At 40.1% G+C, this 21,406-nt stretch overlaps 1 protein-coding gene across 1 annotated transcript; it reads left to right on the top strand.

Moving 5' to 3' along the window:
• Window positions 1–4,596: 4,596 nt before the first annotated feature.
• meak7 (MTOR associated protein, eak-7 homolog) lies at window positions 4,597–20,339 on the top strand. The gene is made up of 9 exons (XM_051383243.1): window positions 4,597–4,684; window positions 7,289–7,465; window positions 7,718–7,984; window positions 8,133–8,277; window positions 8,391–8,602; window positions 13,692–13,878; window positions 15,215–15,333; window positions 15,747–15,926; window positions 17,847–20,339. Exons 2-9 carry the CDS (start codon window positions 7,295–7,297, stop codon window positions 17,973–17,975), a joined length of 1,410 nt encoding a protein of 469 aa, XP_051239203.1. The 5' UTR covers window positions 4,597–4,684; window positions 7,289–7,294; the 3' UTR covers window positions 17,976–20,339.
• Window positions 20,340–21,406: the final 1,067 nt, after the last annotated feature.

Below are 21,406 nucleotides of genomic sequence, written 5' to 3'. Positions count from 1 at the left end.
TAAAAGTAGCATAGCATTAAAATACGTAAAAATGAGTGCACCAGTGCATGAGAGTGATGCTAAAACAAGAACGGGTGGACCACAACAGGAAAAGCATTCTTTAGTTCAAACTGACGCAGTAATTACTTTTGAGAACCCTAATTTGATATCATTTTTGCATTTTCAGGCTTACTTGCATGTTTGCCTCCAGATTTTAAAAGCGTTTTCACCCGGCTGAACAAATGTCAGACTAATGACTTTTCTGACATCTGAAACATCTCAGCTCCTCTACCTCATGGGTGTACCTGGGCTGCCTTCTGTAACAGGTCTGTGTCACAAGGCTGCACCTTACAGTCAGACTGACGAGCAGAAGCCCCGGCACCCACATGAAAGATGTGATGACATCTTGGATTGTTTCACATGAATCAGCCGCCGTCACAGACCAGAATGAGGAAGTTGTCTTTCACTGCAGCTGACAGGAAGAGATATGATTCCTGATAAGTGTGCATGTCAATCCTAGTCCAGTATGCGACTTCTACAGTGTGATATAGAAACTTGAAGCCATCAGTGTGAACATGCACTAAAATATGTTTCTGAAACAAATTTAGGTGAGAAATAGTCAACACAGTAACAGAATCTGGATTCATATCTGATCAGCACTGCCTAGTTTGACAGTTTAATCTGAGTTTGGTGCGTTGAGCTGGACGGACTCACTGAGCATGACCTGTCAATCAAAAGGTACCCACGCCCTAAAGCATACCCTTCTTTATGGTCTATTTTACTCTAAATGGAACCATCATTTACTAAATGAACATCATGCCGTATGAAAGAAAGACTGAAACTAGAGATTGAGACCAGAAACTCATTAGGAAACTGTTTACTGAGATAATAAATCAAGTAAGAACTAGGCTCATTTCCCCATAAGACTGCATGGCATCAGTGAGTTATTGCAGCCAATAGAGCAGCACCATGCTGGCCATTACATAGGATGCAGGCTTAAGACACTTCTGCGTCAGCTTCACTTCACAGACCCAGAAGCTCTGTCCATTATATATACTGTCAATGGTGTACATCCACTGAGAATGGACTTTACAGTGAAGTAGGAGACATCTTGTGTCCAACAGGAAAACTTTAAAAATCAACAACATTTATATATTCAGAGATTCTGGGATTTTTAATGAGGTAGAAAGAGTATATGACTTTTTAAGGATTACTCAAAATCATATACTTTTTTTGTGGAAAAAACACAGTAGTCTGCTTATTGCTCCAAGCAGCAATAAGTTTCAAGTGTCATCAGAACAGACACTTCTACCTACAGAGAGTATTTATTTTAGTTGATTGCCATCTACCAAGAAACCACATGACAATAAGTGAAATTTTCATTGCATGGTTTCAAAGATGGAGCTCAGCTGCAGCCCAAGATGGCACATTTTGGTGCATGCTCACACGCAGAGGAAGTAGTCAGGTTTTCTACGAAAAAACAAAATCATCTCAGAGTCAAAGGAGTGCCCGCCTTATTGAAATCCTTCAGCACACTCATGCAAAGCACTCGGGCGCAGGAGAATAGTGTCTACGGGATCTCATGTTTTATTGTGAGACCTGGGAAACACACAGTTGACCTTGTGACAGGCCTCATATGTCATGTATCTCAACAGAAAAATGCTTTGGGTTTGTTTTCAATGCGAGAAGTCTTTTTAAAAATGAATGAACATTGAATGGGGTTGTGTTCATAATCACTGCTTGTAAACTGAGGACAGACAAAATACAGAAAGTACAAGTGACAGCAATTACATGTGTCAAGCAAGTACAGAGCTTTTCTTGAAATGGATACAAGAGAGCGACTTGAAGTCCAGTGACAAGTGCAGTCTATCAACGTGTGAGTGTGGCTTGTGGCGTGTGGCTTTTTTCTTCTTCTTTTTTTTTTAATTTGGTATTCAAACGGTGGGTTTCCTGTGCACTACGTCAGCCGTGAGGCATTTACCATATAGGGATGCAACCGAGAGGAGGGTTATTGGGCAAAAGGAAGAGAAAAGAAGAACTACCACGACTCACTTCTCAAGTCTCAACTTGTTGACAGCTGAATCAGTATGGAGGGAACACAGTTCAGCTCACAGTTCATAGCAACCATGCCAAGTTTCTCTTTTTATTGGAACATTGCGTATACACGGTCATATAACAGTGAGCCATGTGCATCACCTGGTTGTGTCTGTACCTGCTTGAAACACCAGTGAGGCAGAAGAAATAGTGACAGAGGAGACAGACAAATTACAAACTGGTCTGATTACACCTATAGGTTTTGCAACTGTTCATGTTTTCTGGTAGATGCAGATGTAATGTGTGAACGCCGTAAAGATCTTTTATTCTCATGTTCCACCTTCACAGGGGCGGATCTAGAGGCTTAGCATGGGTTGGCAGTGGTCAACCCTTAAAGATGCCTGGCCACCCCAGAAGATGAACTGATTCCCAGTGTGATACCTTTTCACAGCTGTAAAATCCTGTCTCACAGCATTATAAACTACTGTGCAGTGTTTGGCTGTCTGATAAGCAGTCAGGTTTATGGATTCCATTTGTGGCCACTGTTCAGCACACATTAACACAGTCTCACTTTAACAGGATAACCTCATCTGGTGTTATCAGTTTTGTTTGAAACCATTTATGGTCTGCATGAGTGTATAAAGGAAGTGAACACTCATTTGATTCATTCTGGGTGAGTGTAAACTAGGAACTAGAAGTCACAGCAGCTGAATTTATGCGCAGTTCTTTCACTTATATGATGACTCTACTCTGGGACTTGCGGATACATTTGGACTCGCTTTCTCAGTTTCAGCAGATTGTAATGGAACAAAACAAAAAGTGTCTTATTTTGAATCCCCCTCTGCATCAGCTGATTTAGTACATTATGTGTTTTAATGAAACCAAGAACAAATGTGTTGCTTGTGCAAGAGATTATATTAAGTCCTTTCAAAATACTGCCAGCAGGCCTCTGTTCGAATTCAGGAAAAAATATAACGCTGAACTTTGCACACCTTGCATCATGTTTAACTCTTTTCCCTCTAAATAATTCAGGTTAAACTTAATAGTCGGTTTTTATTATTTACCTACAGGATATCCTCTATTTACATAGGAATTAAATGCTTCAGTGGCTGGCCAGGTCAACTTCATCCATTCATTCAGAATAATGTCCCAGCTATCAACTTTTTGAAAGACTTTTTACAGTGAATGCACTACACTTGGATTAAAAATTATTTTCTAGCACTGTGGTTGATCTAATGCTGCACACACTGATTCATCATCCTGTTTACAACACTCTGTTTACTTGGTGTGGGGCAGATGGCTGCACGTCACCTACACGTTCAGCTGCGCCGACGTGGGTGCATCCCCTGTCCTACAAGACTTCATTACAATGCAACACACCCTCAGCTCAGTGCACTCACACAGTAAGTCTCATGCCCATAAAAGGCGTTTTTCAACTGCCTACTGTTTCTGCAGAGGGCTCTGGTTCTCTATGCTTGCTCCTGTGCGGACTCTACTGGTCAAAGATGGGATAGGACCATGAAATTACATTTCCTCCTTATGCTGTTGTAAATTACTTGGCGTTTGTGCATGCTTACATGTAGTTTTTCTGTTTATAATTGGTCTGTTTGCATGTGAAAGCAGTTGTGGGACAAAATGAGGCCAGTGATGTCATTGGGCCCGAACTCACAATCTGTTTGGATTTATTTTCTGGAAAACTATATTGATGACTAGTGCAGGAGTAACCACTAATACTTCCCCAAAGAATATTTCATGCTTTTCTTAAAAAAACAACATCCATTTTTTCCCCTTTTACTTTTACTATAAATATGTATTTTATAATGTTATTTCAAATCTTTGACAATAACAGTGCTTGTACTTTAGTAACAATTTGGAAACACAAGATTTGCCATTTTTATCATCTCTTAATTATAATTTCAAGTATAATTGCAAGACGGATCCATTCTGGCCATTAAGATAAGATAAGATGTTCGTTATCTTATTATTACCACATGCCATATATACTATATACTCATTGCTATGAGCATGTTCTTACTGAGTATATGAGTGTTTCTGAAGATGGATGGCTGTCTTCACTGCACTTTGTGTTTTAATAATGCAGTATTATGGTGTTAGGTAGAAAGATACAGACAGCATTGATTTTTATCTGGCAGTAATACAAACTGTTTAGGCTGTTTAAAAAAAAAAAAGAAGAAGAAACAAATAGGCTTGTGTATACAACTTGGGTCTATAATCACAAATAAGCCAGGGAACCTAAATTTAATAAACAATAGAACATATAATACAATTTGAAAGATTACAGCGGTTGTAGATTTTTTTTGTTTGCACATTTAGATTATAGAAAAAATATTTTATGTATGGACATTGAACTTTGACGTTTTGCCTAAAAAATTGGACTGGTGAATACAGAATGTGGTCAAAATAATAAGCACATTAGTGTTTGAGCTATAAATACTGAAAGAGTACAGAGGCAGTGTGGCGCTGAACATACCCCTGACGGGCAGTTCTCCCCGCCTCCTGACACCACGGACCAATCACAATGAGACAGGTGAACATTTGGCTCATTTGATTGGCTACCATGAGCGTCATCTTTATCATCACCAGGAAGTTTACATTTGGCTGTCACTACAGTAGATACAGGATGGGAGGCTTAGCTGCTCTTCTTTAAAAGGTCAGCGGCACACAGTCACATTTAGTGCTCGTTTTGAAGTGACCTAGCTTTGAGAACATTATGCCTGTCATATATTCACCTTAAGTATTTCGTTTAGAATCATTTAGAGGATACGAGTGAGGTAATGCTGTGCTAGCTGCTAGCGTGAGCTAACGCTAAAGCTGTGTTATTAAATTCTGATTTTAAAGTTTCATCTATCCTCAGCAGACTTCTACAGTCATTTAACCACACATAGGAAACAGAAACACTTCTATCATTTAAAACATTCAGTTTAATATCCCATATTGTCCTATTTATCTTTTGGTCGTGAAAAACTATGAAAGTTGTTATTTAGCTGCAGTGGAATCGATCCATACATTACCGTACATTTATTATTGCTTCATTTGTGATGTATCCGTACTGTATTTGTATATGGATCAGCCCTAAAATGGATAAATTGTGGCTATAATATTATAGAATTACCTTATTATTATTCTATTATATTGTATTGTAACAAGTGAGCTGAAGCACACAGACAGTGAAACAGATCCTAATCTGTGGGTTGGGACCATCTAGGGTCAGAAGACACTTCTAAGGGGGTCACAAGAATTAAAAAGAAAAAAGAGACATTGATACACCAAAAATATATTCATTGATTAAAGGGGTAGTATACAGCTTTCAGACTAAATGTTGCACTAGAGCACCAGACCAAAACAAATGCGAGTGCAATGGCTGACCAGACTCCCCTGACAAAACACTCATTTTATCTTTCAGATCATAAAACACACTTAATTCAAACTTGACAGAAACAAAATACAACTCACCAAAACCTAGGGATGCACGATAATTATCAGGACAGATAAATGATTGGCCAATAACGGGGAATTTACATTGTTACAAATTATCGGGATTATTAAATTACAGCCTATAAATGATTGGTTATGTTAATAATCATGTTATTCATCAATTATTTGGAATTTGAAATTTGAACAAATAAATAAACATTTGAGGGATCAGAACTGTTGTTTTTGTTGCATTAACAATAGTGATGTCAGATTTGATCAGAACAGAGCTATGGAATATTAAATCATCCATCTTTGCTCACTACGTCTCAGCCTTTTTTACCCTCAGGTCTTTTTAAAATTCAAAAATGCGAAATCATAGGTTATCTTCCTCGGTATCGGCCATGAGAAGCAGGTAAATATCGGTTATCGAATGGGCTGAAATAAAATTCCCATCGTGCATCCCTACCAAAACCATCTCTGTACATCTTTCTACTGTTCCAACAACAATCACCAACACTAACACAGCTAGAGGAGAAAATACCCACGAAATAGTCATGTAAATGAATGTACAACAGCAACAGAATGGGTGTAAGAAAATATAGAAAAATATTGTGTTTAAACCCCCAACTACTAGAAAGCAGTGTTCTAAACAAACTGAGGGCTATGATGTTGGATGTTACAGTGACTGTGATAGATACATATACAGATCCCACTGCTCTGGTTGTATAAAAAAAAGAAACTCAGATGTTATGCATAAGGTGGTGTGTCCTTTATACTATATAAAGTTGATTATTTAAAAATTGCAATATATTATTGTTATTGTATATTGTCTTGTTTAAAGTATCGCAGTATATTAAACCGTAACCCCTGTACCGTGATACATATTGTATCGCCAGATTCTTTCCAATACATAGTCCTAACTAACAGATTGTAATCCTAAGTGTCTGACAACTTTATGGAAAGGATCCCTCCAGCGATAGACTTTTTGTTTAACCAGAAACAGCTGTTATATCGCTATCACTTGCCACCAGGTTCCATAGACAAAAACAGTCATATAACCTTGCAGTTCATTGTAAAACACACTTAATTCAAACCAGATGCAAAATGAAACTTACCAAAACCATCTTCATTAATCTTTCCACAGTTTTTCTAACAATCACCAACTCTGGGTTGGTCAAAATAAATCCTTAATTCACTTACGTAGATGAGGAAAACAGCAGCTTCAGTCTCAAAAAGCCAACTGCTGCACACGGAGAGACTCACATGCACTAACTCCCCTATATCTTTACACAGCAAATAGTTGTTTGCTGCTATAGAATGTTCTAAATCTCATATATATGACCTTGAAAATATTCGTTCTAGTTTTAAATACTGGCAATCTTTCCCCCTTCATCTATAGTCAAACTATTGGAGATGATAAGTCCACACTAAGGCAATAACCCATTATGAGGGATCACAAGTAGATATTGCTTCATTTTAAGGAGTCATATGCCAGTAAGGGAACCATTTATAGACACTGAATAATGAATAAATAAAAGATGACAGGACATTTTGAGAACTTTTACTTCTGCAATTGCTAAATTCAGTTGGAACTAATATGATTAAAATATGTCAAGCTTCTAATGGCCTACAAAGAGTGTTAAACTCCAAAACTGATTGTTATACCATCATTTTAAGTTCTCCCAATATAAAATCCATTATAAGTAGCCACATGTGAATATACTGTCTGAAATCAATACGTCACAGTATGTTTTCTGTTTAGGGTGGATTTTTCCTTCAATTGTACCCAGCTAAACATAATGACCTTGGTGTGTGTGTTCTGCTGTGTGTTGGATTGCAGAGCGCCATGGGTAACACAGAGTGTGTGGTGGCGCAGAAGCGGCTGGCCCGCTTCCGCCCCGAGGAGCGGCCTGCGGTTGAGGGGGTCTTCGACAGGCTCCAGGGCGGTGCTGGGGGCCCTTCAGGAGCCTCAGGGAAAACACCAGCAGGGAAGACAATAACACTTGAGATGCTGCAGGTATAACGAGTATATAGACTGTATACAGGTGTCATTCTAACAGTTTAGCAGCTATGAGACATTAATACTCAATGCACAACCAGATTAAAGTATTCTCACTCAGAAATATGCTTTGTTTCTTAGACTCTGACTGTATTTTATGCTCTTGTTTCACTGAGCACGTCCCTTCTGTCCTGTATATTCTACCAGTACATCCGTCAGGGAAAGGCAGCGTCTGCCAGTTTGTTTAACTCCTCTTTTTGTCTCGCTCAGTCCTCGATGGGCAGCCTGGCACCAGACTCCATGGTGAGGAGGGTCTACCAGTGCATGTGTGGTATCGACCCTGGACTGGCAGCACCCGCAGCCTCTGGGAAGACCAGCACCTCCACTTCCACCTCTGGAGTAGGCAGAGAGCAATTGGTCATCTTCCTAGCGGACACCTTGCGAGGCACTGCGGAAGAACGGGCCCCTCTAGTCCTGGCCATGTCTCAGCATGGAGGGGGTCCAGCAGCGGTTGTCACATGTGAGCAGGTAGCAGAGGTGAGTATAGGGAATTTGGAAATACTATATCAGTTTATGTGGATTTTCTCTTCTACTACTCGTCACAACCCTCCTTTCCCTTTCACCCCTGCTTCTTCCGTCCCTCCTTACTGACATCCTACTCTGGCTCTTTTCCCTTTCTCCATAGTTCCTTAAGGACCTGATTTCTGCTGTAGTTCAGATTCTGGTCCACAGAGGGCGTCTGCAGGGCTGGAAGCCAGAGAGAATGGGTGATGGCTCCCTGGGTGTTAAACTCCTGGCTGAGCAGATGTGTTCTGAACTCAAACCCTCAGGTAAACAGGTGATGCAAAGGTTTTTTAGTATATTTATAGTGAGGAAATGTGACTATTGACTCTCCTCTCCTCTCTCCTCCCCCCTCCTCTCCTCTCCTTGTTTCACTCCTCAGATCAGGGAGGGTGTGATGTTTCCTGTCTGGAGGACTGGGTCTTCAGGGTATCCCAGGTATCATTGTACCTGGAGATGCTGGTAGCTGAGGGCCTAAACTTGTCCCTGAGCGGCCGGCCGGCCCCCACCCTGCTGCCCCCCTGCAGGGAGACGCCCTGGAAAGAGCTGATGTGTCTGCTGGATCTTCCCACCCTCATGTTTCTGGCACCGCAGGTCAGAATACAACTGTATTTCACAGTTGGTAGATTTGGTTTGACAAAAAAACCATACTGCAACAGATTTAAAAAATTTTGAAATTTAGACATTTGCTATAGCGCCACCATCAGGACAATTGTCCCCATGTTTCAGTAGACACGTACTAAAACGTACTGCTGTGCAAATTTTCTGACTTTTTTATTGAAGGCAGTTTCAGTTGCAAGAAGAAAGAAAGAAAAACAGTCAGAAAGAAAGAGAGAAGCAAGAAAAAAAAAAACAGCAATACCAAAAGGCTTGCGGTCCACAATGCTCAGTGGTCTAATAATACTGCTCTCTGCCTAACCCCATTACTGACTTAAAAAGCATGTGTTACCAGTACCTCACATACTGAGCAGATGAGTAAGTGTTTCATGTTTGATTTGATTAAAAAGCATTTGAACATGGTGGAAGACCACTATATGCATAAAAGTCAAAACCAGAACAGTGGGATCTGCATTTGTATATATTACAGTCCCTGTAACATCCAACATCATATCCCTCAGTTTACTTTTACACGTTTACAGCCCTGCTATCAAATGGGTTGGGGTTTTAAACACAAAAATTGATACAGTGTTTTATTTCGGCTGTGTGGATTCATCCTGCTTTGTGTCGGCTCAGGCTGGTGGTGGCGGCATGATGATGTGGGAAATATTTTCATGACAGATGAAATCAGCTGAGCATCGTTTAAATGCCACAGTCATCAGCAATAAATCAGAAAAAATTATGTTTAAGTTTTGCTGTCCAGCCAAATTATTTGTAGGCAGAAAATTGTATGTGTGGCAGTTCTTTGTTTTCAAGCTTAAGTTATTTATCTACATAAAAATGTTAAAAAATTGGAGTGTTAAAAACTTGAGCTTCGACCCTTAATTGGAATTTAAGGTACTCCGCCTTTGCAATGTCTGCACAATAATAAGGGGTCCTGCCAAGGCATTAACTTAAATTTAATTGATCGCTATCTGAAATGATTATATATAATTTATTTATATAAAAAATATATATTTGAAAGTCACGAAGGTGCATTACCAACTCACAGTAGTAGTGAACTACATGTAATTAAACTAGTAGTGGCAGCGTTACGAGGCAGCTCCGGGCCCCAATGCAAGATGATTAAAGTGGGCCTTCCCATTACAATCAGACAGGACGATGTAATGTCAGTGGAAAATTAAAGAAGTGAATGCAGCTGCACAGCTGACACCTACAGTGGGTACGGAAAGTATTCTGACCCCTTTAAAATTTTCACTCTTTGTTTCATTGCAGCCATTTGCTAAAATCAAAAAAGTTCATTTTATTTCTCATTAATGTACACTCAGCACCCCATCTTGACAGAAAACAACAGAAATGTAGAAATTTTTGCAAATTTATTAAAAAAGAAAAACTGAAATATCACATGGTCATAAGTATTCAGACCCTTTGCTGTGACACTCATATTTAACTCACATGCTGTCCATTTCTTCTGATCCTCCTTGAGATGGTCCTGCTCCTTCATTGGAGTCTAGCTGTGTTTAATTAAACTGATTGGACTTGATTAGGAAAGGCACACACCTGTCTATATAAGACCTTACAGCTCACAGTGCATGTCAGAGCAAATGAGAATCATGAGGTCGAAGGAACTGCCCAAGGAGCTCAGAGACAGAATTGTGGCAAGACACAGATCTGGCCAAGGTTACAAAAGAATTTCTGCAGCACTCAAGGTTCCTAAGAGCACAGTGGCCTCCATAATCCTTAAATGGAAGAAGTTTGGGACGACCAGAACTCTTCCTACACCTGGCCGTCCAGCCAAACTGAGCAATCGTGGGAGAAGAGCCTTGGTGAGAGAGGTAGAAGAACCCAAAGATCACTGTGGCTGAGCTCCAGAGATGCAGTAGGGAGATCGGAGAAAGTTCCACAAAGTCAATTATCACTGCAGCCCTGCACCAGTCGGGGCTTTATGGCAGAGTGGCCCGACGGAAACCTCTCCTCAGTGCAAGACATATGAAAGCCCGCATAGAGTTTGCCAAAAAACACATGAAGGACTCCCAGACTATGAGAAATAAGATTCTCTGGTCTGATGAGACCAAGATTGAACTTTTTGTCGTTAATTCTAAGCGGTATGTGTGGAGAAAACCAGGCACTGCTCAACACCTGCCCAATACAATCCCAACAGTGAAACATGGTGGTGGCAGCATCAGGCTATGGGGGTGTTTTTCAGCTGCAGGGACAGGACGACTGGTTGGAATTGAAGGAAAGATGAATGCGGCCAAGTACAGAGATATCCTGGAAGAAAACCTCTTCCAGAGTGCTCAGGACCTCAGACTGGGCCGAAGGTTCACCTTCCAACAAGACAATAACACTAAGCACACAGCTAAAATAACAAAGGAGTGGCTTTGGAACAACTCTGTGACCATTCTTGACTGGCCCAGAGCCCTGACCTAAACCCAATTGAGCATCTCTGGAGAGATCTGAAAATGGCTGTCCACCAACGTTCACCATCCAACCTGACAGAACTGGAGAGGATCTGCAAGGAAGAATGGCAGAGGATCCCCAAATCCAGGTGTGAAAAACTTGTTGCATCATTCCCAAGAAGACTCATGGCTGTAGTAGCTCAAAAGGGTGCTTCTACTCAATACTGATCAAAGGGTCTGAATACTTATGACCATGTGATATTTCAGTTTTTCTTTTTTAATAAATTTGCAAAAATTTCTACATTTCTGTTTTTTTCTGTTGAGATGGGGTGCTGAGTGTACATTAATGAGAAATAAAACAAACTTTTTTGATTTTAGCAAATGGCTGCAATGAAACAAAGAGTGAAAAATTTAAACTGGTCTGAATACTTTCCGTACCCACTGTAAATTAAATGAAAACAGATAGCCATGCTATAGAACAGTGGTTCCAAACCTTTTTCATTAAGGGACCCCTTTCAATCATTGAATAAACTGATGACCTCTGATAAACTATGAACCCAAACAGTGGATGCAATTACAGCAGGAAATTTGTGTATTACCTTTTTATTTCCTGTAAATATTTTGGTTTTCCTGATTTTTTTTTTTTTTAGTAACTTATACAATTCTTCATCTGTATTATGTATTTTCTTTAGTTTTAACAATCATATATACTTCACAGGTTTCTTTTTCAACAAATTCTGTGTTTTCTTCTCCCTTTGCGAATGCAGAGTGAGGTTGTTCAGCAGAAACTGAAAGTGATAGCTTGTGTTCAGGGTCTTAAATAATAATCTAAATATAAAAACAATAGTTCATTTAGTTGTCTTCATAGAGATTAAAACGCACCTCACACATATGAAACCATGATCCCATTAGTGACGACACACAGTGACACATGAAAAATGATGATCAGTGACGTTGCACCACATTGATATTACTGACAAAATGTTTCATGTCTGCGCATAGGCATTATAAACACAAAACACAACTGTGTAGAGTGATTATTATACAATCAGGGGGTTAGCTCACTGACTACTATCGCATATTTTAATTGATTTGATTGTAAATTGATTGGCATATGATGTCGGTTCAACTCATGTCAGTCAAGATTATAGCAGAGTTGCAGATACGAGTGGTCTGTTATGGGCCCTGGACTTTTTGTGGGCCCCTATGCTACTGTGTAGTATTTGCAGTATCTTTCTGGTAGGTCAAATACATTGTCACTTTGATCTGCAGATTTTCTCCAAAAAACAACAAAATTTACTTTTACAGACATTTAATTTCAGTGTTCCAAATATGACAATAATTCACTTTAGACCAGAATTTCTCCATGCCACTGTCGCCAAGTGCTTGCTCATGGTGGGAATGGTTGGGTCTCTGTAAATAATTGTACAAGGAGTAAGGACAAGATCTGCTCGATTTAAAAAGTGTCCTGATTTGGAACTCGACAAATAAAACGGAATTGAATTCAAATTGAATTTAAGTTAAGGCCCTTTGCCTTTGCATGGCAGTATTTGTTTTATTTGTATAACAGGAACCAAAAGCACAGAGAGTCAGGTAGGATGGTATGAACTAGAAACCCAGTAAATCAGGAGGAAAAAGGAGGAACAGGTTTTTCCATCATATATCATATATGTTGAGCAGTATTGTGATCAGTTCCACCTGCCTTATTGTCATCTAGTTTTATTATAGCTTCAGGCAGGTCATCTCGTCACTGTGATGCCCTCAGTCACGTCATAAAACACTTCACAATAAAAGACAAAAGGCAGACATGAAGTTCCAGTGTAAGTCCAGTATATTCTGCTGTAACATGTTGGTTAGTATCGATAATTCAGTTAGTTTAATAATAAGTTTACCGTTGATTAATCTGTTTAATTAATGATAAAAATGGGTCATGTAAATGATCACTTTTAATCCATGCTGGCTGATTAGACCTCTCCTGCAGCGGTCTGTCTGACTGTGGGGCTAACAACCCTGCAGACGCTTGTGGAGCTTCTCAATTCTGAAAACATTGGAGTACATTTCCAATTCCCCATAAATGTTCTAAAAACTGCCGATATTCGAAATATACACAATTGATTTCTTGTAGACCATACACTTAATTACGAGCACAGCACTGCCTAACTCCATCCCGAGTAGAGTCCTAATCAGCCAGAATACCTGAAAACACATGCAGGTATGGAATGAAATAACCCAGTACAAAGTAGTATGGAAACTTCCAGTCGAATGATACCTGCATTTAATCATTTTTGTACCCAGATCTAGAAAAAAAAAGACTATTTATATGGTATATATTTGCTCGCAGCCAATGTGTGAATGGCCCATTGCAGCAGCTACAGTCTGTGGTGGTGAAGTGAAGGAGTATTTGACAGTTTGAGCTGGCAGTTCAGCATGCCAAGATGCCACCAAAATGTTAAAAAGTATGGCTGTGGGGAGGAGCAGTGACATTTTACGCAACTGAATGCTTCCATTCACATTTTGGGTATATAATTAAGCAGAAGAAAAAAGCATTGAATGAAGTACTCTATTGGTAGCCCTTTCAGGGTACTGGTATTGGTACTACAATCGTAATTTTTTAAGCAATACTCAGCCCTAATCATTACTCATATTTACACACTGTCAATTTAAAAACTCTCTGTTAATCTCTCCAGTTGCCAGACAGCTACAGCGCCCCCTGGAGACTCGTGTTTTCCACGCGGCTGCATGGGGAGAGCTTCACCAGGATGGTGGCTGGACTGTTGAAGTGTGGGCCCACCCTGCTGCTTATCAGAGACACAAAGGGACATGTTTTTGGGGGCTTTGCCTCCCATGCCTGGGAGGTCAAACCCCAGTTCCAGGGTGAGAGAAGGGACTAGCTCTTTTATGTTGTATGACTTATAGACCTAATTTGCTATTTGATGGATGCCATCTCTAGTTTATCAGCTGCCTTCAACGATTCTCCAGAGCACACACTAACATTAGCCTACATGACTTGCTCTTGCATTTTAACAAGTCAATCAATGCTACACGCATTTGAAATTTTATGCTAGGTGCTAAATGTATATCAATAAGAATATACAGTGTTATAGTGTAGTTTTAGTTTTGATTATTGTCATTATTGGTGTAACTAATGAGATAGGCTTCTTTTAGTACAACATGTAACCAGTGACAGCTGGAGCCCTGGAGCTACCATAGTATATTAGCAACTAAAAGTGAAGACTGCATTAGCCTTAGGGTTAAGCTTTGTACATTCAGTTATGGCCACAACAAAAATCTCTGTGTTTATTTCACCTCAGTTCCAGGTTTTAGGATTACATTTAGGTGCATCAGTAAACAAGTGGGCACATCATCAGTGCACCGGAACTGAAACACCTACACCTCTATATGATAAATGAAGAATAAAGAATACATTTCCATATTTCCAACATTTCTGTAGTACTCTTATTGTGTGGCATCACTAAAACTGATCTTTGTGCTAACAACAGTATTGTAGATCACAAATGTACCTTAGGTCAGTGGTACGCAAATGGCCCCCCTCCATAATGATTCTTTTCAAGGCACCCCACTTTTAGCAGGCAGGTTCAATTGTATCAGACTGTAGGATAACAGATTAAACAAATCAAAGTAAACAAATAAAAATTAAATAAACTATGTCCATAGGTTGAGGTCAACATTTCTTTAAGCTGTATTAAAGTTACATTATTCCATTGCATGCTATGGTCATGATTTGCCATCAAGTCTTTAGCTGCAGAATTGTACAAATCTTGCGTGCCTTGGCTCGTCTTTAAAGCCCCTCAGGGTGCTGCAGTACCCACTTTGGGAACCGCTGCCTGAGGTATTAAGACTTACGGCTGATTTAAAATGTAACAGCAGTTGAACTGGTCATGAAACTGTTGATTCAGTTCTGCTGAATGAAGAACAGAGGGAGATTTGTCCAAATAACTCATGTCACATGATGACAAAGTTTCACAGACTCCACACTGGAGTGAATGTGTTGTCTCAAACAGATAACAGGGAATCCACAGGTTGTACAGTACTGTCCTGTTGGCATGGGCCACACCACAGATGAAGACTAATATTAAAGCCCTGGTAAAAGATACACATTGAGGAAGTAATACTACTTGTTTGAATAGTGTGGGCTGTCACTTGATTTTTCACTCAGATCTTCATCATTTGTATATTTGTGTGTGTGCAGGTGACTCCAGATGCTTCCTGTTCACTGTGTTCCCCAGACTGAGAGTTTATACAGCAACAGGATACAACCAACACTTCATGTACCTCAACCAGAATCAGCAGACCATGCCCAACGGACTGGTGAGCACTAGTTCAGCAGAGGAGAACTTTAAGTCTGTTGCTAATGGCTTGTGATTTCCACATGGAGCTTAAATAGGGTTGATAGGGATGCATCATTATAGTACAATGATTATACATTATAGTAATAAAAAATACATAAGTCTATTTAGTTTTTAATTTCTTATATACAGTATTGTTTATATTATTTAGAGGCCCTAATTTCCAGTGACCAAACAAGGTACTGTTTGACCAATTGGTGTTGCAATAATCATCTAAAACAGCACCGTACAGCTAGCTGGTCTTCTTCTCAGAAGTTGGTGGAGACCAAAACTGAGCTAAAAAACCCTAAAAACAGACTTATCACAACTCTTATTACATGCGTGTCTTCATTCTTTCTGTGCCTCTTGATGATCACATTTTCCGGTCCTCATCAGGGCATGGGTGGTCAGCACAGCTACTTTGGTCTGTGGCTGGACAGTGAATTTGGCCATGGTCACAGCCGTGCGCGGCCCAAGTGCACCACCTACGGTAGCCCTCAGCTCTCTGGAGAGGAAGACTTCACCCTGGACTCAATGGAAGTGTGGGCGGTCGGAAAACCCCCAGAACCAGAGGAGGTCAGAGTAATTCAATTCAACTCAATTTTATTTGTATAGCGCCAATTCATAACAGAAGTTATCTCAGGACACTTTTCAAATAGAGCAGGTCTAGACCGAACTCTTTATAACATTAATTACAGAGACCCAACAGTACCACCATGAGCAAGACCTTGGAGACAAGGGCAAGGAAAAACTGCCTGTTAAAAGGCAGAAACCTAGGACAGATCCTTCGGCTCTAGGTGGGTGGTCGTCTGTCTCGACCAGTTGGGGTGAAGGAGAGAGAGAGAGAGAGAGAGAGAGAGAGAGACAGACAGACAGGTGCACAGCAACAACAGTAGCAACAACTACACTAATAGTAGTGACTGATGATGATGAACATGACAACAGTACTTGTATCTGTAAACTGTAAAAAAATGTATTTGATAGCTGACAATAGAGGCAGACAGGAAACAAGAGGAGAGGAGAGTATGACAATCAGCAAAGGTCCCTGGCTGCAGTCAAACCCCGTACATTGAAGTTATGTGGTATGCTAACTATTCAGCAAGATGCCCATCCCAATTCTCTATATATCCTGAGGATGTCAAGGAAGATCCATGCTGTTTTCCAATAAGATCTTGCTTAACATAATTCAACACATTACAAAGGGAGAAACTTACAACCAAAGTCTTAAACTGTATACAAGTGGCTAGTGCTGCTGCAGTGGGGAAGACACACGAAGAAAACAGCAGGGCCATCTGCTGGGTAGTCAGAAACTCCCAGGATCTGGAGGAGATGTGGGAATGAAAGGGAGAGACAGACAGATGTAGGTGCAGCCACAGGCGGAGCATTTTTATGCCTTTTCTGTAGTATACAGGCTGGAGTAAGTCTTTCAGGTCCTAACCTTTTTTTTTAAATGTTAAATGATGCTGCATTCAAGTGCTCCATTAGAGGGTGTTTGAAATACACTGAAAGCCACTACAAATGACCATTCTTAAGTCCGACCCCTTTTTGCTCTGTGCTCCAATAACAGTGGAGCAAGCCTTTATCAGAAACTCAGTCAGCTTACCTCTTTCCTGTACTTAGATATGCTATGCGTTAGGCTCGTCTATATCGAAAAGACAACCACGTTTTGAAGATGGTTGAAGGACCAGTGTGTCAGATTTATTGGCATTTAGCTACTGTAGAAACATGGTGGTCCAACATGGCGGCCTCCGTAGAAGACCTACTCCCTCTGTGTAACAGCTCATTCTAAAGGTAACAAAAACACAATGATTCCTTTATTCAGGTGATTATACACTAATAAAAACATACCTGTGAATATTAGATTCTATCTCTGCCAATAGATCCTCCTAAATGTTACACACTGGACCTTTAAGAGATAGAAACGACATAAAGTCACATTTTAAGTTAAAGTTAGCAAAACCATAGCAAACTAATGATTGATGTAAATTAGCTAGCTAATTAGCAATCATGTTGCTAACATTAACTTTCTGATTTAACTAGCACGCTAACGATTGATGTAGATTAGCTAGCTAGTTAGCTAGCATTTGTTCAGATTGGCTCACTTAAGATGTGACTATATGTCCCTTTTATCTTTTACCCATCTTCAAAATGTGGTTGTCTTTTCAACATAGATTAGCTTAGCACATAGCATATGTAAGTACGGTAAAGGAGAAAGCTGACCAAGGTTCTGTCTGAGACTTGCTCTACTGTTATTGGACGGGGACGGGACCTAGGAAGGGTCAGTTATAACAAAACTTGACACCTGTTTTTTTAGAATTGATCAGAGGATGAATGCATTCGCATCAGGCATCAGGCATCAGGCATGTAATTAGCTGTACCAACTGTACCACAAATAGAGAACCTACTTTGCATCCCAGCTTTTTTACATAATACAGCTGTTTCCTTTACAATATGAAGAAATAAAGCCATGATATTTCTGTATGTTTTGTGTTTCAGGGTGAGGAGGGGGAGGGCAAGAGGAGCATCCTGGATGTAGATCCAGAGGTCCAGGCGATGATGGAGATGACAGGGAAGACTCTGCACAGTCGGGGCCTCAGGGAGCCAGAGGAGGACCAGGAGCAGTGAGGGGCAACAATGGACATACAAAACGCTATTACCTTATTGAGGCTCCCGGTCTGCAGGGTACTGACACAAGCTGGGATTTTATCATCTGACATAGCTGGATAAGATTTACATGTGACTTTCAGACATGTCTCTAATACACACAGTGATATCAGGTTTCTCTTAATGACACACAACAATACAGCCATGCTCATGTCTACACAGATCAGATCGTAAAGATGGTGCTGGCTATGGAAGACACAACATAAACCAGGCTAACAAAGCCTAAACTAGGTCTAAAGGCAGCTCATAAGCGCTCTTTACAGTCTGATTGAACCCTTTCTCTCACACCCACACACACACATACAAAGTGATAAATGTTTCATGGGTGTGTTCACACTTTAAATCAAGCGGCACTGGTGATAGGAGAAAACTTTTAAAGGGGGGGAAGGGGGGTAGAGAGAGAGGGGATGACATGCAGCAAAGGGCCACAGGTCGGATTCGAACCTGAGCTGCTGCGTATATCGGTCGCCAGCTCTACCAACTGAGCTAACTGGGTGCCCGAAAACTCTTTTTTTTATGATTATTCAAGAAATAACACACAGGGAAATCAGCCTCTTTGCCAGTCAGTAGCCTCAGTCAACCAGAATGCAATGCACCCACATCATCACTATTGAAATCTCTCACTGAAGTATTAGGTTGAGGAAAGGGAGCACAACAGAACAGTAAGCTACACCATTAATAATTATGTATAACAGTAAAATAAAACACAGAATTATCCTGAAGGTCCTCTTAAACTCATTTCAGAAAAGTATAACTGAATTGCTGTGTGACAAGTTATTTTATTGCTACAGTATTGATAAACCCTCAGGTTTAGGGCACATAATCTGACATGAGCCTGTTTCTGTCTCTGTAGCTTGTTCAGCGTCTGAGCCATCACATTTATGTATGATCCTTCATAAGTGGTTTACCGTTCAGGGAATATCTCGAATACAAGAGGATACATCAACTGTTTGTTCAACTACCAGGGATTCCACTGTAAATACTTCATCCCTAAACTAAAAAAGAAGGAAGGGTCATTACACCATAACCCCAACATTCTAACAGTGCTGTAATCATTTCCAGTACTTGATGACAATGGTGAGGTAGCCAGGTAACCATGGTTACCAGGCAGCTAATGTCCATACCCATTCTATCCAGGATTTTGTTTTGAAGGAGGAAGTTACTTCAGAAAAGAAACATATGCTGGACACTGTCGAGACCAACTAGAATATTTTTATATACTACAGAACAGCATTCTAATACTGTTTGGTTCAAGTTCCATTGAAGCCTATGGGAGATGCACGGAGAAGCACACTAAAACATATCTACATCTATGACCTTTGATGCGTTTGAAGAAATGCCTCTACTAAGAAGAACACATTTGTGCATTTGTTTGTTCACCCTTGGTCTCCCAGTATCCAAAGCTGGTTATCGGTATACTTCACTAGGTATTCACATGGCGAGTCACATTAAAGATACAACGGATACACCAGCCATGTTAAACCACCATGTTTCTACTGTAGCCCAAAACGGATAAATCAAATACAGATTGCTGTAGTTTCCCCCGTATGCTTTGAAATGGAGGATGAAGAGAGTGAGTTGCAATCTGCAACTACACTGCCAGATGCCACTAAATCCTACACACTGGTCCTTTAAACTGCTTTCATGAGGGTCTTAAAAAGGTCTCAAAATGTCTCAAATTGAACCTGTTGAAACCTGCAGAAACCCTGAATATAGTGTTTGAAGTTGATTTTCTGTGTGTGTGTGTGTAGTGTGTGTGTTGCTTGTGTTAAAATAAGAGGGCGACTGGAGGTTGCACCTGCTTTCGTTCACGTGTCTGTGGTAATCAGCTTAGTTAGCATGACTCTTTATTTGGTCATGTCTGACTTTGCCGTACAGGCTGTAAAATGTTTCCATTAACATAAACGACAAGATCTCCACATTGACACTTTTAATTGTACTAATACAAACACCTGCTCAGAGGCTGAAAGGCAACTCTGTAGTTACCCCCTCCCATCTCCTCTGTTCTGCTATCATGCAAATTACTGAGGCAAGTTACACATGCAAATCTGTTATATGAGCTTATAGCAATTCACACAGTGGCATGAAGGTCTGGGCTCTGTAGATAATGTTTACACTGGTCTTTATATTTGTGTATGGAAATGATTTTATTATTTTATTCCCAGGTATGTGACAATATCTTGAGCAACAGGATCAGCTCATTATATGCTCTTCATTGCCCTCTCCTTCCCCAAGCTAGATGCTGTTGTGACAACTGTGCATTTATTGTATGGACTTTCGCCCTCTATCCCATAATCTATCAATAAATCAATGGATCAAACTTTACCTGTACAGTATAGCACCTTTCATACAGGTTAGGGCTGTTACAGTTCTTTATAGGCCTATGACATCCATGCCTATGACAGTGGACAATGGACAAAACAATGGAAGACCATTGCACTGGTGTCATGCACTACATAGTATATATCTTCAGGTTTTTTAAAAATGTATTTATTTTTATACTCTGCTACATAGTTTTTCTATAGAAATATATATATCAGGTCCTCTTCTATGGAGTCGGCCATGTTGAACCACCATGTTTCTACAGTAGCCCAGAAACCAAACAGTGGCTCACAGCCACCGTAGTTTCATACACGCAAGGGGTTTCAGTAGGTTGCAATCTGCAATCTCATCACTAGGTGGCAAAATCCTACACACTGGACCTTTAATTCTTTTTTATTTGCTATTCTGATGATTCTTATTTAAACTTTTTCATAACAGTTCTCAATCTTCACGTCACAGACCCCCTACAGTTTTATTATCAGATTCTAAATCAGTGGTTCCCAATCTTTCTTCACAGAATTAAGTGTATGCTGAGATACAGGCTTGCTGTGTATATTTTTTTACACTTTCTGACACCCCTTAAAATCAAGAAGGCCTCACGACCCCTTGTGAAGCTTTGGTGAACCCTAATGGGGGTCCTGACCCCCAGGTTGGGAACCACTGGAGTATGTATAAACATCTGCCACCCCAGTTTGGTGTGAAAAGTCAAATTTAACACTTTAGTTTAGATTATTTTTTAAAATAATGTTAAAAAAATGTCAGTTCATGTAATAATCTGTTTTGGGTACATTTTAGACTAAGACAAAATGAATAATTGCAAAAATGAAGATTTGGAAGTAAAACAATGTATTAATTTCTAATTCCACCTTTAGATATTTCCATTCAGTGCTTTACTAATGTGCCACGATATCTTAAATTGGGGCTTTTCCAAGCAAATACTGATGATTGCGGTTAAATCAGCATATATTTCTGCCACCCCTTTAAATCTCCATGCCACCCTGGACACAACCATGAATAGATCCGCCCCTGGATGGTACTACTTTTAGTGAAATACATGATATTCCACAGTT

Source organism: Dicentrarchus labrax, unplaced genomic scaffold (assembly GCF_905237075.1).
Source record: "Dicentrarchus labrax unplaced genomic scaffold, dlabrax2021, whole genome shotgun sequence".
Taxonomy (NCBI): domain Eukaryota; kingdom Metazoa; phylum Chordata; class Actinopteri; family Moronidae; genus Dicentrarchus; species Dicentrarchus labrax.
This window is presented reverse-complemented; position numbering and strand designations above follow the sequence as displayed.

Excerpts from the sequence above, each read along its gene's own strand:
- meak7 (XM_051383243.1), top strand. The coding sequence starts at position 7,295 with ATGGGTAACACAGAGTGTGTGGTGGCGCAGAAGCGGCTGGCCCGCTTC. Across the intron at positions 7,466-7,717 it reads TAACACTTGAGATGCTGCAG|TCCTCGATGGGCAGCCTGGC; the intron begins GTATAACGAGTA and ends TGTCTCGCTCAG. Across the intron at positions 15,927-17,846 it reads AACCCCCAGAACCAGAGGAG|GGTGAGGAGGGGGAGGGCAA; the intron begins GTCAGAGTAATT and ends TTTGTGTTTCAG.